The 18,600-nt window shown below is 35.2% G+C and overlaps 1 protein-coding gene across 1 annotated transcript in view; it reads right to left on the bottom strand.

Annotated features, from left to right (window-relative positions):
• LOC107089191 (glypican-5-like) overlaps window positions 1-18,600 on the bottom strand; it is a 76,613-nt gene that overhangs the window by 53,737 nt on the left and 4,276 nt on the right. The window contains exons 2-7 of the mRNA XM_015381838.1: window positions 15,677-15,838; window positions 7,080-7,627; window positions 4,843-5,025; window positions 2,084-2,244; window positions 1,589-1,648; window positions 1,047-1,169 (exon numbers count right to left, since the gene is read on the bottom strand). Coding sequence (XP_015237324.1) covers window positions 1,047-1,169; window positions 1,589-1,648; window positions 2,084-2,244; window positions 4,843-5,025; window positions 7,080-7,627; window positions 15,677-15,838 — 1,237 coding nt within the window. The remainder of the gene's footprint in view (window positions 1-1,046; window positions 1,170-1,588; window positions 1,649-2,083; window positions 2,245-4,842; window positions 5,026-7,079; window positions 7,628-15,676; window positions 15,839-18,600) is intronic.

Raw genomic sequence — 18,600 nt, 5'->3', positions numbered from 1 at the left:
GAGTTAGCATTAGATAAGCTAATCATAAAGGCCAGTAGTGTCCTAGAATGCCCTCCTTGAACTCCACCCCTAGTGGAGGTGGTGGGAGACAGAGTGACCAGCAAAAGTTACATCACTGTTGGAAAATGTCTCCTACGAACTTATTGCAGAAATTGAAAGCTCATTCAGAGGAAAGGTTTCATGCATCATAGGTGCATTAAACATTTATGTTATAGATCCTTCCTCTCAGCTTTGTTCAGACTTTCTAACCATAGATGCTCCAAACACACTACCAAATTATTTAAATCTGGGCTACTTTGCAACTTTGTCTCAAATTCTTACAAATATTGCACTGTTGTTTGCATGGAAGCTGTACAGTTTCCTAATCTCTTTTTTTTTTTTATATAGCTTTTTTAATGTGTGAAATTTGCATGCAGCCAATGGTAAACTCAAATTTTCCCGCTGCAGAACAACCCAGGATATCTATATTTGTAAAAATGTTATACATAGGAAAGCAGGCGATTTATTCTCCTGAGAAATAAGTATTACTATGAGCAATGTGTGTTCTCTAAATTCTCTCACATCTGCCTCTTTTCCTGAACTCAGCTAACAGAAAAAATGAGACAAATTTTGCCAATTTCAGAAATGGAGGTCTTGATTCTCAACAAGGCTGTTGTAGGTTCAAATCCTGGCTTTCCAATCTTTGCCATAAGTCTTCCCCCTCTCTTACTTATTCCAGATTCCCATTGAATAAAGGTTACTGTAACCATATTATGAAGAGATCTCATCTGTTTATTCCACTTCTTAAGAATTGCTCTAATTATTTTCTCAACCTCCTTATGCGTTGGTGATGCTTTGTCTCATTTTATCTGATCTCTTGATACTTGAAGGACCCTAAAGAGAACTAATTCAGAAATAAATGATCAGAGGATAATACAGATATGCAAGCTTAAACTGATCTCAAGAGATGAGATTGAACAACAGATGAGCAACACCCATTTTCTTTAGTTTGTGTCAGGCTGGCTTTTCTCAGTTTCTAAATAAAACCGCCAATGTAACACACATACCTTTCTACAACATCTTCACCACTCCAGCATGTGTGCTGCTCTACCTCCATTTCACTTTCACAAAGCAATTCTGGCAGCTCAGACAGGAACCACTGGTACCGCTGGATGGAGATCTCAAACTCCCTAGAAAAGACAGATTTTGGTTCACAGCTGATGATGAGAAATATAGTACATGCTGTTATTGGAGAGGCTTGAGTCATGTCAAGAAACAATGTTGAGCCCCTTTTTATTCTGAAAGTTTCAATCATGAATTTAAAAGGAAAGAACTACATGTGAACAAGCAGTAAAAGTCTGTATAATTTTCACTTGGTGAGGGAAGGAGAATTCACAACTGCAACCAGGTTGGTGTTTTGTAAGCACATAATGAAAAATCATTTAGTATGAACTCTTTAAAAAGGATATAATTCTTTATTTAACACAAAACCAATATTTTTAATAGTTTAAAAACAAAACCACTTATATCAGCTGGTTATGAAACTTTAAAATAGTTACTTTCCAATATTTAGAAACTAAACTTACTTTTCTGAATATGAACAACTTACCTTGATAATTTTTTCAGGTTTCGACTTTTTTCTCCTCTCGAGCCTTTAAGGGGGAATGACCTGCAGGAAAATAAACTACTATTCAGTATGAAGTACTTCATTGATTATCCTCTTACTCTCTGTCTAACAAGAAATAAATAATTACATTGAATTTTTTTATTGGCTGGAGAGATGATTTGTTTCTTTTTAACATTTTTCACATTTTATCGAATTGCAGCCATTTCAATTGTCGTTTATTGTGAATATAATTGTCTATCAACTACAAAACATATTTTGTCATAATATGGAATAAAGCAACACCATGATTTATATGAATTGAAAACTAAGACGTAATTTAAAAATAAAAATTATTTTTTAGAAATGTATCTAAATCAGCTAAAACTGCCTGTGTCCTGTTTAATGTTCGCAATGTAACAACAGATCTGAGAAGGCCTCACAGGTAAATTAGAGAACATAAGTTAAAAAACAGAAATGAGGAACTGAATGTAACCTTACTTTTGGGTCTGCAGCTGCAAAAAGCGGTGAGGTGAAGGAGGCAGAGTAACTGCTGACTTTTTAGAAGTGAGTAACGTTGCCCAGGTAGCAGCATGTAGTTTTGATGACCTTGTATCCATTATCAAGGCACCTGGAGCTTGGGGCCCGCAAACCTTTTCTACCTGCACATAAACAGACACTTTGCATGAGGAGATTCATCTATTTTCAAGAAAAAAAAAAAAAGTTATTTTAACCCTTTATCGTGACCCCTTAAAAATGGATTCCCTCCATCCCGCAGTGAGGTCTAGAGACACATCATTTATATCCAGCCAATCAGCACAGATATCACTATTTGGCAGTATACAGTGCATAATTTTTTTCATTTGACCAATCAGATGAGACCTTGGATGCAGCAAACAGTGATATGTTACCTATGTGAATTAAGTTAAAGCAAGTTAATAAATTAACTTAGAAAGTTAATAAGCTAAGTTAAAAAGTAAAAGGTGTAAGTTCCTGTATCAGCATTGACGTTCTGAAGTTATATTGTAACATAAAAATGTGTTTCGTACACTCTGTGTTTTTCATGAAGCGTGCATTTTCTAAGATTTTTCAAAATCATTAACTTTGACAAGGTGTCCACTAGAACTACTTTACAGTGGCACCATAACATTGTCTTTTTTTTTTTACTGAAGTTTGGTTAATAAAAAAAGCGCAGTTCTGTAATTATCTCAGCAGTTTTGGGACCTTAAACTTATTTTTTAGTTCCTAAACTGTAAATTTTTTTAAGGATCTGTTAAAACTTGAAAACTTGTCAAAACTTACCCAATTGCTAAGTAGTTAACTGTATCTTGCAGGATTTGCTATTGCTGCTCACGTCTTAAAGGGGTAAAACACCATACGATGATCATAAAGGATTATTTGACAGTTTCTCTCATGTTTTAGTATACTATTTTTATATTATACATAATGACTTTTTTTAATCTTTATTTATTTATTTAATTTTAGACAGGATAACATGTTTGGACCTTTGGACCTGTTAATGGGGGAATATTAAAAAAAAAAAACGGCTCCAATAACTTGTTTGCATATTTGGAGCGATAGTTAAAACACCTTTTAATATGATTTCATCAATAAGTCTTTTTGAATCTACCATTGCCACTGTGAAAATGGTCATGAGGCTGTGGAAAACAACCCCGCAAAACATTACAATAGTAAAAAAATCAAAGATTTAGCACAAAGGGACATAAAAAGCTCAGAATAAACCACATTAACATTACACAAACTTAGAAAAAAGCTGGCAGCAGCATCAGACACTTGGGGTTACTTTTTTTCAAACAGAACATGGATTTTTGTCAAGGTGGATGAAATAGTTCTAACTAGATATAGACTCAGTTTTGAGTCAAAAAAAATCATTGAGCGTCATTCAGAAAGATTAATAAAGCTCTAATTTTTCAGCATTAGGGCTAACCAATAACCTCCAGTCTACTCTCGGTACACCGTGCAGCCTGTGTGATGAAATCTTTTATCATCTCACCATGATCATGTTGAAAAATAACAATAAAGCATGATTTTATTGAAATTAAATGGTTCTATCCTCCAAACTAAGATAATTTAACTCAGAAGGAAAACATGGATAGAAAAATTCATTATTATGCTTTGGAAAACTTACTTTATTTTTTCATTTCAATTTTTCCATTTCTTTTCCTCTGAGTAAATTGGTAATTTATCCCTCTCTAAGGGGCTATAGTGTCAAGTAAAAGTATGTCAGGGTCTTCACAGTATAAATCTTTGGAATTCATCCGTAAGAGTTTAGTATTAATCACATAGAAATGTGTGGCGTTATCGGAAAAGAGCTGTAAACGATTGACATCCTCATAATCTCACTTGGAGAAATTTCCATTTAGTAATTAAGGGAAAGTATAGGTCGATATACAGAGTCGTTTATTTTATTCTTTTTTTTTTTGTTAAATTTGATAATTATTTGATTAAAGATAGCAAGGTTTTAAAATAACTTGCTATGGTCTTCCATTGTAAAAGGGCTGCATACACTCAATTGGCATAAAGCAGTATTTGTCTGTAATATAGAAGCTAGTATTTGTTCATCATACATTCAATGAAGTGGTATTTCATTCCAAGTGACAATCTGCAGTGCTTGTGTGTTTGTTTACCTTTCAGGAATCTACTCCACTGAGTCCACAATGTTCTTTCAAAGTTGGATGGTGACTCTATCTTTTCCTCCAACAACATGTGTGTGTGAGAGAGTTGGTGTGTGTGTGTGTGTGTGTCTACATGCTGGCCAGCCTCTGTTTGTGTTCTGTCTGTTTGTCCACAGATTAGCCACAGAAACTTTCTCATCACCTAGAACCAAGCAGCATTCTGGGTATCGGTTGTCCCGCCAACGAAGGTCTTTGTCTGGCACTAGATCTGTATTCACACTCACACGTTTGTGCGAACACACACAGACTGAGGGGAACCCCAGATTCCCTGAAGAATGAGGCTGTTTTTAGCCCATCTAGGTACAAGCAGATGCAACTGCCAGGCTGAGAGAAACTCGGTCTTTCTCACTTTCTGTGTCTGACATTCAAATGACTCTTTTATCAAATGAATATAAGTCTGGAGAGCTGGAGAAAATTTCATTTTTAAATGTAAAAACCTCTTCAATTTTGGAGGCATAGAGTGACACCACAATCAAGATGTTCAGAGTAAAAAAAACAAAAAAAAAACAATCATTGTAAGAACTTTATTATAAAAAAAAACTAAAGACCAGATTTTAGGCTTACTGTTGCTGTGATTCGTGGACCATGGAGCTGTGCATGTAGTATTGCATCATTCACATGGTTTCGAATTGCCAGCAGCGCTAGCTCCATGCTGTTATGGTTGCTGCTGGTTGCTAAAGTACCAGCTAACCTTTGGAGCAACACCACCAAACTTCCCCAGGAGGCTCCGAGCTCAGAAATACCCACCTATAATTTATGAGGCAAGAAAATAAACATAAAAATACAATGCATTAAAAACAATAAAGAAAAAAAAAAAGTCAAAATAACATGGAACAGATTGCTGATGAAGATTCTCAGTCATCCAGGTCATAGTCATTCCGTAAAAGTAAAAAAAAAAATCCACTGGACTTGGTTTCCAAGTCTTGGAAACCAAGTCCAGTGGATTCTTTTTTTTTTTACTTTTACGGAATGGAGCAGATTGGTTAAAAAAATATATATCAAAAACTTTTTCAAATAAATTACCATATTAACTGTTGACATTATTTCCACCACATTTTGCTTAAAGATACACAAGTTAAGAGGTAGGAAACTTTCTTAGCCTCCAATAACGTGTTTTGTTCTTTATTTTTGTTCTTTGTGATGGATGTCATCTGAACTGTCACTGTAAACAGTGATGGAAGATAATGCTAATGTCAGATAGTGCTGAAGTTATATAGCAGAAACATTGTATCTTATATAAATACACTGTCATGGCCTTGTTAGTTCCAAAAATAAAGGGATCTGTAAGAGGCCATTGGATTAAAACGTAAAAGGTGGTTTGTTTCTAAACACACTTTAAATTCCCTTATTTGAGAAATCATAGTTAAGTCATTTATTTCAAAATTAAAGATAAAAAATAACTAAAAAAGCTTAAGCAACTAAGACATAAATGAAAGTTAATTTGGCCAGCTCCCACATGCTCTAAAATGTGGTCAAAAAAACAACTTTTCCTCCCCCAATTCAACTACCTGACATTTGACAATTTGTGCTTCATATTTCATTATTAGTGGGAGAGCATAAAACGCACAACAATAAATAGAATCTCTTTAAATAAAAATAAACAATTATTACAGATTTAAATAAAACACAACATAATTATATTCTCTGTTTAGGGCAAACGCAATACCAGATGACATTTTAATTTAAAAGAATTAAACAAAAAGTGTGGACTTTTAAGAAAACCTCTGATCAGTGAGACGAATCAGAAAGAAAAACCCAATTTGTTAGGGAGCATAAAGCCTAGACTCTTGAGCAATGCATGTAGGTCATGTGGTCGGAAAAGTCCAGATTTAGGCAGATGCCAAAGTGATGGGCCCATCAGGGATGCCCTTCATGTCAAGCCTACCTTACAGGCCTGTTCTGTAGATCTATGATGGAGGATTGCTGCAGCTGGTAATACAGTATTGGCCTTTTTTTGGAAGTAATTTGAATAAGACATGAATAAATCCATAGAAATTAACCGAAAGAGCATAAATGACTGTCAACAGCTAAATATCAGAGGCTCATAAGTTTTTTAAAAAGAATATATTTTTTAATAGATCTAGAAAATGGTGGAAAATCTAAGAAACTGATAACTAATTCGACATACAAAAATAAATATAAAAACTACTGTTTTCTAGAATTATATGTTAAAGGTGTAGAGGAGGATGTTCTTTTTGCAGGTGGATCACCAAAATAAGTGGTCCAGCTATTTGTCAATCATTTTGGTGATATGTTAATGTAAGGCCGTTCTATGTGTTCGTCTCCATTTTCACTTACTGGTGGTGAGTCTGACATGGTGGAAAAATTGCAAATCTTCTTTTGGAAAGTAAGCTTGTATGAGTGATGCCAACAGCAACTTTTAAACAGAGCATGAACGAAGAGAAATGGGCTTTTGCATGCTCTCACACGCCTTTAATAGGCTTGCGCATGTTAATTTTTGGAGTGGAGAGAGCGGGTCTTTTCAAAAATTTGTGAAAATCCTCCAATATACCTTTACATAATCACAAGCTAATGCTAGTTAAAATAAGTTTTCTAAGACATTTTTCCTGTGGTTTGAAATATATAATTTTATCTAAAACCAAACCAAAGCAGAAGTGATGTTGCAATTATAAAACTCTGAGGAAACCCACAATAGATGGTAAATAGTACTTATTATATATTTTAAACCCCAAGTTTCTTATTATGCACACAAGGATCCATTTCCCCCGGATCTAATAAAGAAGAGTCATAAAACCTTAATACATAAGCGGATGAATCCTCAATAACATTCAAACACTTACCAGGCATCCTCTCATGACATTGTTGCACAGTCCAGTGCAGGGTGGTATCAGGGTTAGACCTCTGCAGTGCGAACAGTACTGCATCTTTACTAACCCCCTTCCACACTCCCTGGATAACGTCACCTTCTCTGTTGAATTCACAACCTCCCCAGCCACCCTCAGTAGCCGGCTCAGTGCTCGACCAGGTCCAAGAGCATGAGACAGGCTGTTAATGAGTAGTCTCGGATGGGGTCCGAATGGGTTGACATCTTGCTGGGTCATCCGTAGACAGTCATCGTGATTGGTTGAAAAGGATAAGTGGGATATCGCTGATGTATGGCCGATCCCAGGGTTGAGCAGACGGCGGTAGACCAGCGGGAAGAGATCATTGTAAAATCGGCGCACTGCATTGTTCAGAGAGGAGTTAACGTCTCCTGATAGGTGGCGTCTAATGGCATTAAACAGCTGGAACACAAGGGGGCGACAGTCTGAGGCGAGAGCAGAGTAGGCACTGTCAAACAGAGTGCACGTCAGATTTGATGTAAAGGTCACAAGCGACTCGAAGGTTTCTGGAAGACAGAAAATATCAAATGGGTATGTGAATCAGGGCAAAATTTATTTTATCTAAATCCGACAACATTCATAAATATATTGACATTCTAATATCAACGATGAAAAAACTCTGCTTCATTTTTCTGATAAAAATAGATTTATCATTTAAACTACTAGCCAGAGGATAATCTCTAATATCTAATATCTCTATATAAAAGTTTGACAATAACTATAATAAATACTTCGTTTTAATTTCATTGATTTTTTCTGTTGTGTTAAAATTTCTGAATACAGTACCTCAGTGTGTCCCATAAACATTTATTATAGCTGGCACACCTGTTCAGTTGATAACACATACAACAATCACACTGCAGCAGCTAAATATGTTGTAGTTAAAATTATATATTTTTAATACCCTACATAAATCCCTTTTTTTTATCACTCTTAGATTGTAATATATTAATCTTTTCCTGATTGTGGTCAGTTAAGATAAACAAAATTACTCTCCAGATTGAATATTGTTTTCAGAAAATAGTTGAAATCTATAAAGTTGACATCAAATAAAGTAATTAGGGATGCCACCCCACCGATATTTAACCCGGTATTTGATCAGCTTCTGAGTTTCTAAAGTAAAAAAAATAAAAAATAAAAAATACTACTTCTTCTTCTTCCTCAAAAACTTCTTTTTTTACAGACTTAAAAACTTCTAAAGACGAGGGAAAAAATATTGATACATTAAAATATCACAATATCTTCATATGCTGATATATTGCCATTTAAAAACACCATATCAATCTCTTTTACTAATGAAATATTGCTATATGTCATTGTTATGCTACCAAATCCCCCCAAAATTCACGAAATTTTGCCCTATTTTTATATGTTGATATATTGACGCGGTATCGACCTATTTTACTAACAAAATCTCACAAGAATTTGCAAAATATCAAGAGAGTTTGTAACAAAACAATGAAATTTCACGAGATTTTGAAAGTAAAATAGATCGATACCACGTTTTTAAAAATCTATTTGATATCAGCATATGAAAACATATTTGAGTATATTATTTTTCAGTGTCAGAAATGGATAACAAAACTGCTATTTTCAATGACTACTTATTTTTGTCCAGCTTTAACATCGGTATCGGTATCGGTTACATGAGTTTTAAAATATCGGCATATCGGATATCGGCCAAAATCCCAATATCGTGCATCCCTAAAAGTAATAAAGAAAAAGAAATAGCTCTTTATTAATTTTGGTGATTAACAAATGTATAACCTTTTTGTGATTTTAATTTACCAAAAAGGAGGAAAATTTAGTCTGATTTAATGTCAGATAGTGACGTAAAGTTAAGGTATCTTTTTCTATAGAAATTGCAAATATGCTGTATATGTTCCATCTGCTATCTGGAAGACATCATAATGGCCTCAAATACCATAAAAAGCCTTGGTGTCATTTTTGATCAGGACTTGTCATTTATATCCTATATCAGACATATTAAAAATAAAAATTTTTCATCTCACCATAACATTGCAAAAATTGGAAATATCTTGTCCAGGACAGACGCTGAAAAACTAGTTCATATATCTGTAACTTTAAGGTTGGACTATTGTAGTTCTTTACTGTGACGAAGTATACAAAATATAGTTAGAAACATTCAGCTGATCCAACTCACTGCAGCCAGAGTTCTAGTGAAAATTAAAGACAAAATTAAAAATTAAATATTACATTTAAAATTAAACATTAAAGACAAAATTAAAGATAAAATATTTCTTCTATTTTATCTTCCCTCTACTGGATCCCTGTTGAATCCTGAGTATCATGAAAAACTGCTTCTCACATATAAAGCCCTATATAACCAAGCGTAATCCTATAATAGCAATTTAATCAATTCTAATGTTCCCAAGAGAGCACTTTGCTCACTATGGGCAGTTAATCTAAGCTTTTTCATAGAAGTCAACTTTTCTTAAAGATTATACATTTCTATTTATGTGTATCTGCTTTTTTTAAGTCAATGTTACTCTAAACAATTCTTGAAACAATAACAAAACAACTTTTAAGTGAAAAAAATATGTGGTTGACTAAGTCCAGTGAAAGCTTCTTATAGGTGTGGTGGAAGATGTTCTTTTTCTGGAAGATCTGTCCACTTAGCTCCCAAGTGACTCTTAAAGTTTGTTTCATATTATACTGAGGTGTAGTTAACCACGGTGCTATCAAAACTCACACAGTTAAAGACACACCATCTTATTAAAGTAAGTAATAATATAAACATGATACACCATGGGATTAGCAGGTCAGACAATATTATTAGCTAACAGAAACCATTGATTGCAATATCAATCTAACTTATGGTGTTGAAACAATGGCCACACCTATTGCAAGTCAGCCAATGAGGTCTAAATTTGACATTGATCTGAGCATGTGTTCTACCAATGTCAAGTACTAAAGTTTTTTCGCCTAGATACAATTTAGATATACTATCAATAAATGTATAACAAATTATCAAGGTTATTTTGTCCGGTAGTATGTTACTTATTTAAGCAACAAGTTAATGAGAATAGAGTTCTGCACTAGACTCAACTTTTTTCAAACACTTCATTTCGATTTGTGGAGTCAAATTAAACATTATTTTCTTATCTAACAGTTTGTAGCACTTATTTGAAATAAGTATGAAGAGTTCATGATAATTGAAGTCTAATCACTTAAGGTTTTAATTAAACTGAATGTGTCTTTTATGCTGCTATAGACTTCGGCGGCTGGAGGACTTAGGGTCACTCTAGTTCCATTCTCCAATAAGAAATTATATGTTAGGGAGTACAAACACTAACTTTATGTTTTCTGTGTTTTTATCATTATAGTATCCTTATCATTCTGCTGGAGGTTCCTTCCTGTTAAAATGAAGTTTTTTCCTGTCCCCTGCCACTGCAGTTATGCTTGGTGTGAGGGATCGCTATCCATTCAATGACACGATGCATACAAATGTCTACTGTTGCTACATCAGGAGGAGCAAAACTTGCAAAGTCAATGACTCAATGCAATTAGCTGAGTTTCCCTTAAACAGCAAATGTAAAAATCATTTAATAATAATTGAACTTTACTGATCTCAAATTGGAAAAAATCACCTCTGCATTTAACCCATCCCCTTGGGGAGCAGTGGGCTGCCATTGTGTGGTGCCAGGGGAGCAGTGACCCAGGGTGGAGGCTGTGGGTATCAAACTGGGTACTTGCAAACTTCTCAGAGCACAAGCACACTGCTAACTACTAGGCCCAATTTATAAGAATTAGACAAAGAGGGTGAGATGAACTGGTATGAGTTAATAAAGAAAGTGATGATCTTCTGGGATTTTACAGCACACCTATTTCTCAGGGTAACGCGGATTGGCCGAACACATCCTTTGTGCCACATTAGTAAAGAAAACAAAAACTGCCTTTGGGATGTCAGTAGTCCGAGGACAGATAATCTTTGCTTTAATAACCACTGGCTACAACCAACATAGGTTGAATACCATTGTTAAATGGACAACATGACAAAACTGGAAGCTTATTTGCTTTAGCATTAAAAAACATTACGTGCCACATCAACCAATCAGAGAAGCTGATCTGGGAGTTGGCAGGGACACAGACCTGATGCAGAGCGCTATTATCACTCCTATGAAACAGTTTATTATCACCTAAATTAACAAACCTATAGGCCAAATCTGTTTGCTTTTATTATTCTGGTGCCTGCAGGTTGGATTACGTGCATGAAAAACGCCTTCCAGCCGCCGCAAACAGTAGTGGAAAACTGCTGCTTGCAGTGCGAACCTAGCATTAGAATCTCTTTCAATAATATCCTCACACATAGTAATAATGCTGATCTAGTTAATCTCCTCTATCAGTGATAGATTGTGGACAGAGATGCAAATCACTACAATCTGAAGCCACAATGCAAAGCTGCTGCATTAAAAATACAGAATTTTTTAAAAGCATAAAACAAACAACACAGTCCTTTTCTTTCCGACCTTGGACTGACCTCATCCTCTTGCTTGTGAGCCAGAATAGCCCAAACTTAATTCACTCCTGAGCTCCTTTTCACTACACTGTTATGTTTAGTCAGGTGATAATGAGAGGCCCCAACTCGTGATTCATTACGTTTCCTATATCAGACAGGCTCTAATAAAAGGGAGAGTGGTCTCCACTTTCCAAAGGCCATATGTTAGTGTCGAAAGACGATGTCTATATCTTACGGCATCCAAACAAAAACAAAAAAAAACACAGAGAAATGCCTATTTGCCTGTGACTTTTACTACTGAAGCAATACTTCAGAAGAGCCTGCTGCATGTTTTAGGATGACATATTTAGGCAGCGCTGGTGGGGCTCTTTATTGTACAAACCTTAACCAACAGCAACAAGCTTTTATGTTTTCACATACCCATGCCCTGGCAATGGCAGCCTAAATACATACAGCGTCAAATTACATTGCAAAGTCTTCCCCATGGGGACATGTGATTAGCTTTTAGTCTCTGTGATTGGGCAACAGCTGCAAAGTGCAAAAGAGAGCACAAGGGTCTTAGAGTGCCAGGAGAAACACACACAGCCATGCAGGCATATTAAAACACAAACACACACACACCAAAGAGACCCATAAGAAAAAAGAAAGCCTCACTACAAGTGTCTTTGGCATGTCTCAGGTTCTCCAGAGGGTTATAATCGCTTCACTCTGAGGAGATCTGCTTAGAGTCAAATCAGCTGTTAAGGAGCGTCACAGTGCCACCACTTTAGCCTATTTTATTAAAATATCTGTCAAATTGCAATGGAATAAAATTTGTTAATTTCTATGTTGTATAAATATCAGCGTCTTGCTATTGTACCAAAATAATGTTTTAAACTTTTGCCCACAACTATAAACTTCAAAGTATTTTATTGAATTTTTGATGTATGTAGCAAAAAGTAGAACAGCACTTTGTTGTGAAGGTTAGACTTTTTTTTTAACTTGCTGTAAAAAAAGTCTGAAAAGTCTGTGGTGCAAATGAATTTAGGTATAATCTGCTACACCTAAATAAAACTAAGTAGTAGTTTCAGTGAGTCCCTGTATTAGAGACAAGGTGTGTCACATTGCCTGAAAATGCAGCTGTTCTGTAAAGGCTTCTGATGTTTGGTAGAGACAATTAGTTTACTGATTAGGGCTGATCAAATATAAGAACTGAGATTATTTTTAACTTATATAATAGTTGTGATTTTTTTTGCAACTTTCCTTAGCACTTAGCAAAACAGGTAGATGTTTTTACTCCAGGGTTTCAACTTTGTCATGACTTTGAAAGCTTATTTATCAATGTTGCAAGACTTAGCTGTAACTTTTGCATGAAACGTTACCTATTGTGTGGTTGCAAACCCACCTTAAGCCTACTACCTCCACCTGAATGTTTGGAGGGAGAAATTGTCGTACTCTTGTAAAATATAACTAAAATTGAATGCCTCTGTGATATAAAAAAAAAAAAATAATTTCTAAATCGGGGTTATATTTCATATGCAATTAATTGCCCAGTCCTACTAAAGAGCACACAAAAAAGTCCGCAGTATAATGCTATAGGGAGGTTTTAAAAGGGTGGTCCTTTTTTTTCCCTTTATTTTTTCCTCATTGTGGCTCTAATACTTTGTCATATGAAGGGCCTAAAAACCTAACTTTTTAGATTTGCTTTGATTTGTTCTGCATTATTAATATAATTATTATAACACTGAGGTTTGTAGTCGTACTGTGATGAAATCCAAAACATTTTTTAAAAGGTCTAACTTTTTTTTTAAGACTCTTCTGTATAAATGTAAAAAAATTAAAATTTGCCAATAAATGACTGGCTCCTAAAGTGCATAGGAATAACTGTGTTCATTTTCATGAACCACATTTAGCCCTTTGATTTGTGAAACAAATGACCATGTTAATATTTCTGTAGTTTAAAAATAGAAATTATCAATGTAACATGCTAAAATTTCCTCTAAATTTAAACTTTCTGTGCTGCTTCCTTTGGTACAGTTCTTTCCCTCTTTGTGTACGGGTGTTCAAATTAATTATATGGATGGATAGTTAAGCCATCCTTTGGGCATAAATAGCAGCTGAAACTGAGCCTGCGTGTATTCAGATGGAGCATGGGGGGAGGAATGGGATGCAGAGTGGCAGAGAGAGACCTCCTTCCCACAGAAATACAAATCAACATGGGTATACATGTTTGATATGCGTGTCATCAATAATCCCAGATTAATTATCCCCACACAGCATGGATATGCACATAGCTATGCAAAATAACATGATGTCTCAGAAGGTATCCATTCTGCTCTCACACACACACACGCTTTCTCACAAACGGCAGTGAATGGTGTTGAGAGACAAGTGGACAAGCAGAGTATTCTTCCTCCTATTCAGAGCAGCCCGTTAGAGACCGGCTGTTGCCCACAGCAACAACACTTTGCTGCGGATACGTACTGAATGTAAACATTCTTCGTCCCTTGCTATCTCATTGGTCAAGAACAAAACCTAATTATCAAAGCTACACAGACGGACGGAGAAGGGGAGCGGGGTGTTGTAACAAAGTTTTCCGCTGCTCCCTCGGAGAGTTCACTTTCTGAAAGACTCAATCGAACATCAGTTGTTTGTTTGGCTAGCCACCGAGGCGCCTCACAAAATAAACTAGCCTCGTCGCACCACCCTGACACAAACTGGCTATTTCATGATGAACACACAAAGATAGAATGACAGATGGGGGCATGGGCTCTTGACATAACTGTTAGACTATTGAAACATTGACTGCTAATAAGCACTTTGGTTTAGGGTCAGGAAACAAAAATATATGTGTGTTTGAACATCCGTTTCTAGTTGGATATATGCATAAAGCAATTGTGTTAAAACAGGATTGGAATAAATATTTCAGATACATATTCAGCTGTATTAATATGAGAAAGATATCCAGCCATCTTGGAATTCACAGAATGATTTAAGAGACTTTAAAATTTAAAAAGACCTATATAAGTAAACTAAACTCCTATAAATTCCCAAAGTTCATCTGGAAAATATATATAGTGCTGCATTTACTCCACATTTAGCTATATTACAGACTTTTATTTAAAATACTATTAAATTAATATCTTTCCACAAAATTTTACACAGAATACTTTATTATGACAACTTGGAAAACGTTTCTGATTTTGTTTTTGTTTTTTTGTTGTTTTCTGCAGACTTTTTGTCCAATCTGATTTTGAGTGTTTTTGCATAAAATAGTCAGCAGACGTACATATCTTTGGAGGGACATGCATCAGTAGACCTGATGCAATGTATATAGAAAGCAAATTGTATTCAGAGGTCTGGATAAAATGTATGCATTTTTTAGATATATTTACCTGTAAGACATTTAATATGTACAAATCATTTTATATCCCCTCATAGTTATGCTCTAAATGGTCTGTCATACAAAATATACATTTTATTTTATTATTTTTTTAAGGTCATAGCCACATCTTTTTCATCAAGAGATTTTTTTTTTTAATAATACATCCACAGAATATCTAAAATGGTGGAGAAAATAAGAACATTTTACAGAAAGAATATAATACATAAATACCTGTTTTATAAATGGTACAGGTAAAAAAAAACATATCAATATTTACTTCTGGTTACAATAACCACATTGACAAAAAGGGATTCTGTACCAACAAGTAGCAGGTTTAAGTAACTTGAGACTAGCTGATTCTAGTAGCTCCATAATAGAGTGTATGTATGGAGTCAGAATGGGGTCAACATTTTTGTAAACTTATAAATCTTAGTTGAAACTGAATAAATATAAGTTGACATTGAATGTCAAATTTTTACCTTAAGAATTGAATCTAAATTCAGTTTAGTATTTTAATAACACTTTTTCTTTTTTTATTTCTTGTCTTTTTTGCAGTTTCAGTATCAGCTTATATTTTGTCAGATTTAACCTATTCTCTTCAGTTTTAACTAAGATTTAGAAGTTTACAAACATTTTGACCCCTTTCTGACTCCATAGCGGTGAGAATGGGGCAGATATTCAGTTAACAAGAACGTGAGTACGGACTCATACCTTGGTAGGCCTTTCTATGTCCTTCAATCAGGTACTTGAGTTCGAAGCTGTAGGATCGCATCTTATGCTTCATCTCGCTACGAACAGCTGCCATGTAGCTGTCCTCCATTTTACTTGTACAGCAGCTGGGCCCGGTGTGGGCGCACACTCGAAGATGCTCCCCTAAAATGATACAGGGAAAAACAATAAGAAAAATATATTCTTAAGTTCAGTTACCAGGGCAATACATTAATGAGATAAAAGTCAAAAGTACCAAATTTCACTGTTTTAGTTAAGTAAACATGATGAGGTAACGTAAAATGTACCTCTCTGGTTCGAAGGGAAAGACAACAGGAAAATTAAATTGCAAAAGCCACCATCTATTGTAGTAAGGCCAATATTTTCCTCACTGCCATGCTCTTAAGACAAATGTTGCACAACTAAAAATGTAAATATCACAGGAAAGTGTAAGAAAGTGCACAGTAACATTAAAATAGCAGCTCATATACCCAGTTTAACTTAACTTTAAATGCAAAATAAGCAAATTTATGGCAGAGTTACACTTTTATAACATGATAACTAGCTGCTTTCCACCCTGCAAAAGAATGTATGCAAGAGTAACACTTGCTGGTGGTATTGTTTATTTCCCTCAACGCCACCAGCAAACTAATAAGACTAATTCTTGTTGATTTGTCAGTCCCTTCAGGGCTCCACCAAACTAATTGTATAGTGATCCCTTTGGGAGCCGACAGGATGACAAGAGTTGTGGTAAACTTTTCACACTCGTTCCAATCCCTGTGGTGTTGTGTCTTTGTGCATGTGTCACCACTGAGCCGCCTGACATTTATATATGGCTGGAAAACCAAGCTGTCAAGCAGCTGACTGAGATCAAGGGGAAAAGAGTCATCAGAGGAACAGACAGTTATGTAGCCTGAACCAACACCAGACCTGTCAAACTCCAGGCTATTCTTGTTATCGCTTGCTGACAATGGACTGTATTAGATAGACGGTTGCTATTTATTGGATGCATACGTTGATTTTTAAACTTGCTATTTGGAAATTATGTCACAAAATTATGTTTGATATTAAAAATTTTTGAAACCTAATGTAGAGTCGCAGACTGTGCGCATGTGCTTTTTTACAGAAGCCTTAATTCGACAGAACAACCACTGCAGCTACCTCGTAGCGACAAAGATAAAGAAAACATTCTTTTAAATAATAGGAAAATGCAATCAGTAATGACCCTTTCATTGATTTACTATCATTATTGATTCCTGCTCCATGCAAGCTTACAAAAAGATGATTATATTGTACATTGCATTAGTATTTTTCTTATTAAAAAAAAGCAAAACTGTCTAAAAAAAGAGATCTCACAAAGTGACACACACTACTCAACCATTGAGCTGTCATTTCCATCTGCTGGGTTTAATATGAATGATTCAAACTGTCCCAGCTGCATAATTATTCCATGAAAATGAGGGAGGTGCAAATGATCCACTCGTAGCCCTTTCCAGCTTTGCAAAAGAAGGAGGCACTGGAGGACTGGTTTTGGTGGACTGTGGGAGATTGGATAGTCTATTTCCCTTGGCTGCTGTGAAAAATTACATATAATACAGACTCCTCCACAATTATTGGCATCCTGGGTATAGATGCACCAAAAGGCTTAATAGGTACTAATTTTTATTGCATTTTGCACAGTTTTCCTCTGCTTATCCTTCTGATTACTACACTTGATGGTTAATCGAGTTTTGCTTTTGATGAGAGCATTTTTCTGTTGTAGTTTCAGCTGTTGTAATCTTCAGAAATTAGTGCCCTGTCTTTAGATACACACTGAGGTTTATGAAGTAAAATTAAACCTTTTTTTAATGTATTACATGAATTTTGGGGAAAGAGTAAGTTTTACTTAGATTTCCTTATACTATTTAAATGTTTAATATTAGTATGTACTGTACATAAACCTAAAAATATTATATAAACTTTATTCTAAAAATGTAGCGTTTTGAAACGCACGCATACCGCATGTGCACTGTAGCTCACAGCGGACTGATTTCGCTCCGAGTCCAGACGTTACAGGAACACACACAGAGCAGGAGGTAGTCCCAATGAGGTGCAGCAGTGCTGCAAAAGCCTGCTCGCTGCTCATGGGACTGATATATGCCCTGAACATCATACCCTCTCCTTTTGAGCTACACTTTTGAAGTCTTCCAAAAATTTTTCCTAGAGTTGGATGGATTTAAATGGTCTCCAAAAGTAAACACCTTGAAGTTGAAGTTTCTTTCCTAAATTCATTCATGACTTTAGGGTAGGAAAATGTGGCATCAAAGGCCAAGAATTAGCAGTGAGTTCCAGTTAATCTTAGTGGAAGGTTGCCTGTCATGTCACATGTTATTTCGAAAAAAAAGAACAGATGATTCAAATATCTAGTAGAGATTTTATTCTTCATTGAGAACGGTTAGACAGTTTATGCTGTTAATTTTTAATTGTGTTGATTTTGTTTCATTAGTGTTGTAATTGCACTCTTAAAAGCTCACTAGTCTGGATGACTGGTTTAAATGTTCAAACTGCACTGTTTCATTCTATAGGTTTGTAACATTTTTACTGCATATTTGAGAAGGGACTATATTACCAGATCTGTGTTGTGTTGAATAGGAAATACTCTGTATTTGTTGTTTACAAGTCATACTAACCTTATCTTTTTTTTTAATGCAGTACAACATAATGGACTTTTACTATTAATGCTGTATTTGTACATGCTTTTTTGATTTAAATAGAGGCATGCATAATATTTACACCACTGCTAAAAGTTTAGGTGGCTGTTTCTGTACTGACCGTCACCCAGAAGTTGTTTTGAGCAGGTTTGTGTAAGTTAAATATTCTTGATCTAACATATGAGTATTTTTTGTAATTAATGTTAAAACTCTCAGTTTCAGAGGGTTGGGAGTTTT

This window comes from Cyprinodon variegatus, unplaced genomic scaffold (assembly GCF_000732505.1).
Source record: "Cyprinodon variegatus isolate N-32 unplaced genomic scaffold, C_variegatus-1.0 Scaffold243, whole genome shotgun sequence".
NCBI lineage: Eukaryota > Metazoa > Chordata > Actinopteri > Cyprinodontiformes > Cyprinodontidae > Cyprinodon > Cyprinodon variegatus.
This window is presented reverse-complemented; position numbering and strand designations above follow the sequence as displayed.